The 12,144-nt window shown below is 46.6% G+C and overlaps 1 protein-coding gene across 2 annotated transcripts in view; it reads left to right on the top strand.

Moving 5' to 3' along the window:
• Positions 1 to 12,144, top strand: part of trim66 (tripartite motif containing 66) — a 509,536-nt gene that overhangs the window by 453,532 nt on the left and 43,860 nt on the right. For both annotated transcript variants that reach the window (XM_072466467.1, XM_072466466.1), the window contains one exon: positions 9,884 to 10,830. In XM_072466467.1, the coding sequence (XP_072322568.1) occupies positions 9,884 to 10,830 (947 nt within the window). The remainder of the gene's footprint in view (positions 1 to 9,883; positions 10,831 to 12,144) is intronic.

Genomic DNA, 12,144 nt, shown 5'->3' with positions numbered 1-12,144 from the left:
GGTGCATCCAGGGGAGCAGAGTAGAGAAATAGAGGACCTACCGTTGAGGAAGGTAACAAGGGACTTTCGTTACCTGGGGATCCAGATAGCCAAGAATTGGGGCACATTGCATAGGTTAAATTTAACGCGGTTGGTGGAACAAATGGAGGAGGATTTCAAGAGATGGGATATGGTATCCCTGTCAATGGCAGGGAGGGTGCAGGCGGTTAAGATGGTGGTCCTCCCGAGATTCCTCTTTGTGTTTCAGTGCCTCCCGGTGGTGATCACGAAGGCTTTTTTTAAAAGGATTGAAAAGAGCATCATGGGTTTTGTGTGGGCCGGGAAGATCCCGAGAGTGAGGAAGGGATTCTTACAGCGTAGCAGGGATAGGGGGGGGCTGGCACTACCGAGCCTAAGTGAGTATTATTGGGCCGCTAATATTTCAATGGTGAGTAAGTGGATGGGAGAGGAGGAGGGAGCGGCGTGGAAGAGATTAGAGAGGGCGTCCTGTAGGGGGACTAGCCTACAGGCTATGGTGACAGCCCCGTTGCCGTTCTCACCAAGGAACTACACCACAAGCCCGGTGGTGGTGGCTGCACTGAAGATTTGGGGACAGTGGAGACTGCATAGGGGAAAGACTGGAGCCTTGGGGGGGTCCCCGATAAGAAAGAACCATAGGTTTGCCCCGGGGGGAATGGATGGGGGATATGGAATGTGGCAAAGAGCAGGAATAATGCAACTGAAAGATCTGTTTGTGGATGGGAAGTTCGTGAGTCTGGGAGCGCTGACCGAGAAATACGGGTTGCCCCAAGGGAATGCATTCCGGTATGTGCAACTGAGGGCTTTTGCGAGGCAACAGGTGAGGGAATTCCCGCAGCTCCCGACACAAGAGGTGCAGGACAGAGTGATCTCAAAGACATGGGTGGGGGATGGTAAGGTGTCAGATATATATAGGAAAATGAGGGACGAAGGGGAGACTATGGTAGATGAACTAAAAAGGAAATGGGAAGAAGAGCTGGGGGAGGAGATCGAGGAGGGGCTGTGGGCAGATGCCCTAAGCAGGGTAAACTCGTCATCCTCGTGTGCCAGGCTAAGCCTGATTCAGTTTAAGGTATTACACAGGGCGCATATGACTGGAGCACGGCTCAGTAAATTTTTTGGGGTGGAGGATAGGTGTGCGAGGTGCTCGAGAAGCCCAGCGAATCATACCCATATGTTTTGGTCATGCCCGGCACTACAGGGGTTTTGGATGGGGGTGACAAAGGTGCTTTCAAAAGTAGTGGGGGTCCGGGTCGAACCAAGCTGGGGGTTGGCTATATTTGGGGTTGCACAAGAGCCGGGAGTGCAGGAGGCGAGAGAGGCCGATATTTTGGCCTTTGCGTCCCTAGTAGCCCGGCGCAGGATATTGTTAATGTGGAAAGAAGCCAAGCCCCCGGGGGTGGAGACCTGGATAAATGACATGGCAGGGTTTATAAAGCTAGAGCGGATTAAGTTCGTTCTAAGGGGGTCGGCTCAAGGGTTCACCAGGCGGTGGCAACCGTTCGTCGAATACCTCGCAGAAAGATAGATGGAATGGAAAAAAGAAGGCAGCAGCAGCAGCCCAGGATCGGGTGGGAGGGGGGGGGGAGGAGGAACCAGAAGGACTCTCAGGGTTGTTAATATATACTACTGTATAATATGTATAGGTCGTTGCTACAGATAATTATATATTGGACTGTTAAATTATATTTTTGGAGAGTGTTACTTGTGATAAGGCAGTTGCCAATTAGGGTTAGTTTTCATTTTTGTTATTTATTATTTATTCATTTTTTGTTTATAAAATAGGTCATTGTTATTTGTGTTGTTATAATATTGTGTAAAGGATGCACAATGTACTGTGTCGGTTGACCAAAAAGTTTCAATAAAATATTTATTAAAAAAAAAACAGAGGGATTGAATTTAAGAGCCGTAAGGTGATGATGCAGCTGTACAAAACTTTGGTAAGGCCACATTTGGAGTACTGTGTACAGTTCTGGTCGCCTCATTTTAGGAAGGATGTGGAAGCTTTGGAAAAGGTGCAAAGGAGATTTACCAGGATGTTGCCTGGAATGGAGAGGAGGTCTTATGAGGAAAGGTTGAGGGGGCTAGGCCTTTTCTCATTAGAACGGAGAAGGATGAGGGGCGACTTGATAGAGGTTTATAAGATGATCAGGGGAATAGATAGAGTAGACAGTCAGAGACATTTTCCCTGGGTGAAACAAACCATTACAAGGGGACATAAATTTAAGGAGAATGGTGGAAGATATAGGAGGCATATCAGAGGTAGGTTCTTTACCCAGAGAGTAGTGGGGACATGGAATGCACTGCCTGTGGAAGTAGTTGAGTCGGAAACATTAGGGACCTTCAAGCAGCTATTGGATAGGTACATGGATTACGGTAAAATGATATAGTGTAGATTTATTTGTTCTTAAGGGCAGCACGGTAGCATTGTGGATAGCACAATTGCTTCAAAGCTCCAGGGTCCCAGGTTCAATTCCGGCTTGGGTCACTGTCTGTGCAGAGTCTGCACATCCTCCCCGTGTGTGCGTGGGTTTCCTCCCACAGTCCAAAGATGTGCAGGTTAGGTGGATTGGCCATGATAAATTGCCCTTAGTGTCCAAAATTGCCCTTGGTGTTGGGTGGAGGTGTTGACTTTGGGTAGGGTGCTCTTTCCAAGAGCCGGTGCAGACTCAATGGGCCGAATGGCCTCCTGCACTGTAAATGCAATGATAATCTATGATTAATCTAGGACAAAGGTTCGGCACAACATCGTGGGCCGAAGGGCCTGTTCTGTGCTGTATTTTTCTATGTTCTATGTGCGAGGTGTTCGGGGAGCCCAGCAAACCACACCCACATGTTCTGGGCATGTCCAGCGTTGAAGGAGTTCGGGAGGGGTGTAGCGAGGACGGTGTCAAGGGTAGTGAATTCCAGGGTTAGGCCTAGCTGGGGGCTCGCAATATTTGGGGTGTCGGATGAGCCGGGAGTGCAGGAGGCGAAAGAGGCCGGTATTCTGGCCTTTGCGTCCCTGGTAGCCGGGTGAAGGATTCTGCTTCAGTGGAAGGATGCGAGGCCCCCAAGCGTGGAATCCTGGATTAACGACATGGCAGGGTTTATTAAATTGGAGAAGGTGAAATTTGCCTTAAGGGGATCTGTGCAAGGGTTTTTCAGGCGGTGGCAGCCGTTCCTAGACTCCTGGTGGAGCGTTAGGAGATGGTCAGCAGCAGCAACCGGGGGGGGGGGAAGAGAGAAATTGGGGGGGGGAGGGGGTAAGTTCGTGTCTGGTAGGGGATGCACTATTGTTTACTGTTTAACATTTGTTTATTTATGCACTTTTGTTCTTATTGTTTCATTATTTGTGTAAGGGGGGGTTCTCTTTTTCTGTTGTGATAATCTGTGAAAAATTTTGAATAAAAATTATTTATTAAAAAAAAAAGAGACTGTTCTTAGAACGCGGTGGGGGTGGGCTGGTGCTGCCGAACTTCTGCAGCTATTATTGGGCAGCGAATATATCCATGATTCGGAAATGGGTAGTAGAGGGAGGGAGGGGGGTGCGGCGTGGAAACGGATGGAAGCGGCGTCTTGCAGGGATACTAACCTGGGGGCATTGAAAATGGCACCGCTGCTGCTCCCGCCGACACGGTATACCACGAGCCCGGTGGTGATGGCGGCATTGAGGATCTGGGGTCAGTGGAGATGGCACAGAGGGGAGGTAGGGGTCTCAGTCTGGACCCTGATACAAAACAATCACAGGTTTGTTCCAGGTAGAATAGATGGTGGGTTCCTAAACTGGAACAGAGCGGGTATTAAATGGATGGGGGACTTGTTTATTGACGGGACCTTTGCTGGCCTGAGGACGCTGGAAGAGAAATTTGGGTTGCCCCCAGGGAATACCTTTCGGTACCTGCAGGTCCGGGCTTTCATGAGGAAGCAGTTGGGGGAATTTCCATTGCCACCGGCCCGGAGGATACAGGACAGGGTGGTCTCTGGTGTGTGGGTAGGGGACGGAAAGGTATCGGACATATACCAGGAGGTGGAGGAGGCCTCGGTGGAAGAGCTGAAGGGCAAGTGGGAGGAGGAGCTGGATGAGGGCCTGTGGGCAGACGCCCTGGGCAGGGTCAATTCCTCCTCATCTTATGCCAGGCTTAGCCTGATTCAGTTTAAGGTGGTGCATCGGGCGCAGATGACAGTGTCGAGAATGAGCAAGTTCTTTGGGATGGAGGACAGGTGTGTGAGGTGTTCAGGGAGCCCAGCAAACCATGCCCATATATTTTGGGCATGCCCGGCACTTACAGAATTTTGGAGAGGCTTTGCAAAGGCTATGTCCAAGGTCTTGGACACTCGGGTAAAGCCGAGCTGGGGGTAGCGATATTTGGAGTGTCAGAAGATCCGGGAGTTCAGGAGTCGAAAGAGACCGGAGTCTTGGCCTTTGCCTTCTTGATAGCCCGGAGATGGCTCTTGTTAACGTGGAGGGACGCAAAACCCCCAAGTGTGGAGACGTGGGTCAGTGACATGGCTGTGTTTCTAAGTTTGGAAAGGATAAAGTTTGCCTTAAAGAGGGTCCTTGGGTTCTCCAGGCGGTGGCAACCGTTCCTTGACTTCCTCGCGGAACATTAAGTGGAGGTCAGCAGCAGCAGCAAACCAGGGTGTGGGGCGGTTTGGGTGGTGGATAGATTTCACTGGTAATGGGCAGATACCCCACCTTGTTTTGTTAAGTTGTTAATTCGCTTTTTGCTTTTTAAAATTATTATTATGTTTTTGTTGCTTTCTTTCTGTAGTGGTTTGTAAAATTTTGAATAAAAACAAATTAAAATATATATATATTTATTGTATGGTGGAACAAGCTATATGGTCAACCCCTTCTATTTCTTGTGTTCTTGTAACAAATCGTAATGCGGGGCAGCACGGTGGCGCAGTGGGTTAGCCCTGCAGCCTCACGGCGCCGAGGTCCCAGGTTCGATCCTGGCTCTGGGTCACTGTCTGTGTAGAGTTTGCACATTCTCCCCGTGTTTACGTGGGTTTCGCCCCCACAACCCAAAGATGTGCAGACTCGGTGGATTGGCCACGCTAAATTGCCCCTTATTTGGAAAAAATGAATTGGGTACTTTTTATTTTAAAAAAACAAATCGTAATGCATCAATGAACTCCATATACGATTTTAGGTGATCTAGCTTCAGAAAAATATTGTGTATATAATGTACATTTCACATTATAATGCAGGGAATGAATGTGGGAAGAGACCATTTAAGTGAACTTTCTTTTATACCAAGAGAGCATTCCTTTAAAAATACTGTTATAGATTTAAATTAATGTCAGAATGATTGATTCCAGATGTTTTTTTGCATTCATGCAATTCATGATTACTTTAATAAGGCTCAAATAGCTTAGGAATCTGTACCTGTTCTTATTCATCTCATTGCCAGATTTTACAGGCTCTTCATTCCATATTAACTGTTTGGCTTTAAATTGGTAAGTTGCTTGGGCTGATATGGGGACCAGTAATAATAAAGAGCTGATAACGAGGTTTTTGGATGCTACACTAGACGTCTTGGTGGAGGTGGTGAAAATAGGAAGAGATCTACAGTGGGGAAAGATGCCTTCCAGACACATGGTCAAAAAGCAATGGGAGCAGATAGCCTTGGAGCTCAATGCCAGGAATCAAGCCAGAGGCCCTGGTACAGTGCTGCAAGAGGTTCAACAATGTCGTGTGTGGACAAGGTGAGTGAATGCATCTTCCAATGCCGTAGCCTGTGAATTGCATCTGTAGCCTCCAACAATTACCCAAATCACCACACTCCAATCTTATACCTACTAACAATTTCTATCAATTAGACCTCCTTTCTTGTGTTTATATACGTCAAATCATCCTCGCACACATTTAACATTACTGCAAGCCTTGCACACACATCTCAGATTACACATATTGCCAGCTGTCAACCATGACATGCACATCAGTCAAACAAATTGCACAATACTCACTGACACATTTGCCTCCCTGTTGTGCACTCTTGGGAGCTAACCGGAGGGAGGACTGGGGTGGGGGGACAGGCACACCCGCATGTTCTAAACCCCATGGAAGTTTCATTACTTAGGCTCTGTTCAGGGATGGGGCATCTAACTTCCTTCTCATCTCACTCCCTTGATTGTGCAAACATACGAATTAGGAATATGAGTAGATTACGCGGCACCTCAAGTTACCTTCAACATTCAGTAAGATCATGTGTGATCAGATTGTAACCACAACTCCACATTCCTACCTACCCCAATAACCTTTTACCCCTTTGCTCATATGATCGTACAAATTAGGAGGAGTAGGCCACTCGGCCCCTCAAAGTATATCTTCAAGATTAACAAATAGTGTAAGAATGAACAACTTATTCCCCCCCCCCCCCCCCCCCCCACTTGCACCACAATTTACCCTTGTACCTTTTACTTTTCAGATAGCCAGGAGGCCAGGTGGCAAGGGAAGAAAGCCAAGAAGCGTGTGAGGATGAAGACTGACACTCAATTTCACACTTGCAGCCATCAGCCCAGATACTGACAGTGTGCTTAGCATGGACTGTGTCCAGCGCCGCTAGTCAGGCAGAAGCCATGCTGCTGGCTGGGGGCGCTTCGGTGAGAGCTGGGGGTCTGGTGGGGGGTGGCCAGGGGGTACCCAAAGGGGCACTGTCTGGCAGGTCGGGTCTGCGCATGGCCGACGCCATGTTGTTCTGCGCGACCACTGCAGGTCGTTGCCGTGCGCATGCGCGGCACAGACCCGGATATTCTCCAGCCATTTATTTTTTGGAGGTCGGGCGCTTTAATTGGCGCGGCTGCTCGCCCCTCAAGGTCGGAGGACCGGTGCTGGGGCGGCACTGATTTTTCCCATGTAAAACCCCACGGGTCCTCAGGACATAGGGGATTTTGAGGCTATGTTCTCCCGCTGGAGCTGAATTGCACCTGATTTGCGATCACGCTGGGAGGGCAAATCAGGAAGTGATTCCCAATCCTTAGCCATGGAAATTAATGCAAGGCGAGGATTGTGAGGGAATCCCACTATGGGCTGCAATTTTGAACGGGCAGCCCAGTAGCAATAGCAAGATCTCACAGCTGCCACCCTGTCAGAAAGCACCCCCCCCCCCCCCCCGAAGCGAGACCCCTGTCTGGAGCCAGGGAGCAGTCCAGACACAGGCTGTGGAAAAAAAAATCACTGCTTTAACACTCACCTGGGCAATACACCTGCTGGCTCAGGCAGAGGTAGCAGCACCTGTCAATTCCTGGAAAGAGAAAAACAGTCAACTGGGTTTAAACTCCCTCATATCTTTGATCTGCAAGCCATTCATTCATTTTTCTTTGACCTTGATTTTGCTAGGCTGTGATTAACAGTTTCCACACACCCCAGCTCTCCGCATCATTCCATTCATCTTCCTTTTGTGTTGAGGAACTCTGAAGGGGTCTAACCGCAATGCTTATAAACATGCAGCTTTATTGACAGCTCCTGTACCACTTCTGTCAGTTTCTGGCTGACCACTTCAAAATCACTCAACTGTTATTGATTCTTAATTGTTAGATTTCTGCAAATGACAATAGATGCTCGATTAATTGCCAGTTTAAGAACTGAGATTAATAGACTTTTGTTAACCAAAGATATTAAGCAATATGAGGCGACAGAAGGTAGTTTTTAAGTAGAATGCTGTACGGTTGCAAGGGATTTGTTTTAAACTTTGGTCATCTGAATTTGTTATCTGGAGTCAAAAACTCCATGATTTGTGTGCTTGTTTAAAATTGAGGTTTTTTTTTGAGAACTCCAGCTTTGCTCATCTTTTAATCCTTTATTCTATCCTGGTGCATATTTTATATTTGCTTTCTCTTGGATTACGTGGGTTGCACTATGTCCCTGGAGGTTCCTGATTGGTGTTTTGCAAAGAAGAACTGAGGTAAATGTTAAAAATCGGCATTAGTTTGTGGCGGTCGAAGTGGGCTGGGTTGGGGCCCAGCCTGCAGCGGCGTAGTTGCTGCTGAGCAGGCTCTTGCTTCGGTGATGTTGCGTGCACCTGGATATTGAAAACTGCCTGATATTGAAAATATTGTCTTGACTGAAGATCTCAGCTCTCGGTGCAGGTCATCCAAGCTCACCTAGGTGAATTGCAGGGTATCTTTGGGAGAGCAGTGGAGGTGCATGAGAGAGTTCTTGCACTCAAAAGACCACATTCCCTGGCGAGGGCCCACCTTCGTGTCGTCAAGATCCTACTGCATGGTGTGTCGTTCATCCTGACTGGTAGGGGCTGGGCAAGAGGTGGGAGGCAAGTTCCAGATTGAGTTTGAAAATTGGCTGTCATGTTTTGGTGATCTTGATTTGGAGACTGGGTGCAGATTTGATGGAGCACGACATATCCGATCTTTGAGGCCAGGACTCAGTTGGGCTCCCACCGATCGCTGGTTCTATATCGTTCTATTCTCGATGCTAGTTGGGAGGGGTTGGAGGTGGCCAAGCAGGCCGAGTTGCGATTTCTCTCTCCCCACCCCCCCTGGCAGTCGGGAAGAGGGCGTGGTGGAAGTGATGGTGCCTCGTGCTTCGATTGTTAGAATCCTTGGGCGATCCTGAAGAGTGCTCGCAGATCCTGGCTCATCCTTTGTCTTCTCGTGCAATATGGATGGTGTCTTTATACTGCAATTCTTCTATAATCCTGGATGTTACTCCCTTGTGGTTATGTTGTTGATTATTCAATGTTGTTCTTTCTCTCCTGCAAAGGAGTGCAAGATGTGAGGGTGGGTGTTGTCGATTATCCTGTTCTCGCAAAATTATGTTGAGTTGATCCTGTAAAGTGTGATCTGTGCACAGCTTTATTCCTTTTTTGTTATTATGTCTTATACTCCTTGTGGTTGTGGTATGGGAGCGTTTTGTTTTTATCACCACTTATCTTATTTAAAAGGAAGATGAGTTGAGCCGGAGTGGGGTGAAGGATGGATGGTTGGGGTTGCTAGGGTTTGTTCAGACCTCAGAAATTGAGGATAGCCCTTCAGTTCGAGCTAATCCATGTCAGGTTTTTTTAAGATGTATGTTTTAGGCTACCCAAAGATATGCAGGATAGGTGGATTGGCCACACCAAATTGCCCTTTAATTGGAAAAAACGAATTGGGTACTCAAAATGTATAAAAGAAAAAAAAATTGTTTATCCCTTGGTCGCTGGTGTGGCTGTATAGGTACTGAGTTACGTCCAATGATTATATTGAGCCTGTTGTGGTGATGTTCTCCTGTCCCCCTCTGTACTAATGTATGCTGAGCTGGGGGGTTTTCTTGATCCTTGGTTATGGCGATGTATTATTTTGTTTCTTTATTCTTTAAAATGTAAAACCTTTAATAAATATACTTTTTTTTAAAAATTGAGACTTTGAATTCCCCCAATAATGAAAGTGGCCATATCCCTTTCACGTTATTATATTGAGTTATATATTGTGGACATCTTTGAATATGAAGCCTACATGAGCAAGGTACCACCTAATGTATTATTGTGTTGGGTTTATCCCAGTTCTAAATTGTCGTCTGTGCTGAAGTGAACTACTTTCATTCAGAGTGGCGGGAGAGATGCTGCAAATAACCTCAGTGCATCAGGTCTTTGGAAATGAAATCTGGCACTGTTCTCTGTTCTGATTGTAATCCCTCGTGGGCATCTGTATGCGCAATTTGGAAAATAACTTGTTAGTATTCACTGCCCTGACTTGCACATGAGGGCTGATCTTTTGGCTCAGGTATTGATAGACTGTTGGTGCCCATGATTGTGTACTCCAGCAAGAATTCACATGCCTGAGTAGAGAAGAGAAAATTTTTAAAATTCTAAGACTTGGTCCTATTTTTTTCTTTTTGTCTTTAAAAGGAGCATATTGTAATATTTAGTTTTTTCCCCCTCAGGTTATTTGTCATTTGATTGTGAAAATGCAACTCGCCAAGAATGCCAACCCTCCTTCCATCAGCAGGCATCACCAGTGCCTTGTGACATTGCAACTCATGGACCAAGTTTACAGCCATCCCTTCTGTGCCAGAACCCTGGCCAGCAATATTCAGTCTGTAATAGCCATTGTCCAGATCTACATCCACTTCACAAAGAGCAAAAGGCCTTAAACTGTTTGCAGCATCATCAAAGTTTAGGCCAAATTCCAGGACATTTACAGCATCAGCTCCAGATGCAGTACAGTAGCATGCACCAGAGCCAATCTCAACAGAAATATTTTCCACATCCATTGCCAGTACAGCCAATACCAACTTTGCAGCAGTGGCATGTAGCTCAGACTGGACTTGAGCAGAGTCCAGTTTTGATGGGACATTTACAAGCACAACACCTGCAGCAAAGCTTGCACCCAACATATACCATGCAGCAACAGCGAAGCATAAAGCCAATGCACATGGTAGCCTTGCAGCAATCAAAACAACTTGTGCACCAACCACAACCACAGAGACAGCGCTGCCAAATACAGCATTTGAAGCAATCAACGTCGCAACCCTATCCGATAAAGCAGCAACTACAGCTACAACAAATTCAACAGCAACCATCTCTGGAAGAAGCACAGGGAAAATCCCATCCACAGAAAACAGGCCAACAGAGTACAGTCAGAAAACAAACATGTCAATCAGATCAAATGCCAACAGGTTTTAAGGATCTCGTGGAGAAACCACACCAATTTACCCGGAACACACAGCATGTGCAGGATACTAATTTGAAACAGAATTCCATTATGAGACAACCTGACCCAAAGAAACAGGAACTGCCAGTGGAACTACAGCAGCTTGGTCTTCAAAGAGTGGCGATAAATGATCAGGACCAGCAGACTGGACTGGGCCAGCACAATGACGATAGCCAGGTAAAACTGCGATCAATCAAGTTATTACAAGTGCGATGTATTTGATAACTTATCACAAGGCTTATGACAACTATCATGATATAATATGGTCCAGTGAAGGGAATAGTTCCAATGCAAAGTGTTTCTATAAATGTTGTAGCTGGTTTGTTATGTTCTAGGTGTAACATAAGCGGCTTCCTTGTGGTGCACTTGACAAAGGAAGGTTCAGACATGGAGATAACTTCAACACGTTTATTAAACTATTTACACTTCTATTACTCGGGTTCGACACTACTGCTAATCCTACTATAGCTACCCAGACTGACTAATCAGTTGCTGCAATCCACGTGGTGGGAGTGATATTGAATCTACCCTGTGTCTCTACTCACTGACTGTCTTCACTGGAAAGAGGCAGATCATGTGTGTGGTGTCCTTTGTTTGGGTTGGTGTAATGCCCTCCTGTGGTGGTGTCACCTCTGTGTATCGTGAATGTCCATTGGTCGTGTCCTATCTAACTGATCTATTGGTTGTGTGTGTGATATTTCTGGTGCTCCCTCTAGTGTCTAGCTAGCCTACATGCATTTACTTTGATGCACATCACCACATCCCCCCTTTTTTATATGTTACATATTTTCTGTACACTTTGAGAAAATTGAACAAAGAACAGGTAGATAAAGAGGTAGATAAGGTAAGGTATATACAAGTCATGGGAACAGTGATTAAACAATAAGTCCAAATCATTCATGTGAGTCCAAAAACCATCAATCATCATGGCCAAATGTCTCTCTTGGTTATGAAAGCCATCAACGTCCCTGTGCCACAGGAACCAAGAAGTGGTCAAAATCACTTCGCTGTCTGATTTAGAGTCCCTTTCTTTTTCCGATGTTTGTGATGGTGCTGTCGAATGGCATTTTGTAGCTGATAAGGTGTTGACGTTGAAGAGGTACCATCAACAGTATCATTCGTGGTCATGGATGTGCCATATGTTGAAGTTGGATAAGACTGTACATACTGGTTCTGGTCATGTGCTGTGCAGGAAGGGTGATCCTGCTGAGAACCGTTGAAGCTTGTCGAATTGGAAACAGATTTTCTGCTCGCATAAATACCTGGTGATTGTATCTGATAGGAATATGCCGTCTGGCCAGGCTGGGGTGCAGCAAATCCTGGGCTGAAACTAAGGCATCCAGTCTGTAGTGCAGATTGCGCTTGCAGTAGTCCTCCTTCGGTCTTGATTCCATTAGTGGGCAATCCGTAGTGCTGGCCTGTTTGAGAATATGCTGCATAGACTGCTGGCTGCTGCATGCCTGAATACTGGGTTTGTCCAGCATGAGCTGT

Source organism: Scyliorhinus torazame, chromosome 10, assembly GCF_047496885.1.
Source record: "Scyliorhinus torazame isolate Kashiwa2021f chromosome 10, sScyTor2.1, whole genome shotgun sequence".
NCBI classification, from domain to species: domain Eukaryota; kingdom Metazoa; phylum Chordata; class Chondrichthyes; order Carcharhiniformes; family Scyliorhinidae; genus Scyliorhinus; species Scyliorhinus torazame.
The sequence above is the reverse complement of the archived record's forward strand: the minus strand, read 5'-3'. Positions and strand labels throughout refer to the sequence as shown.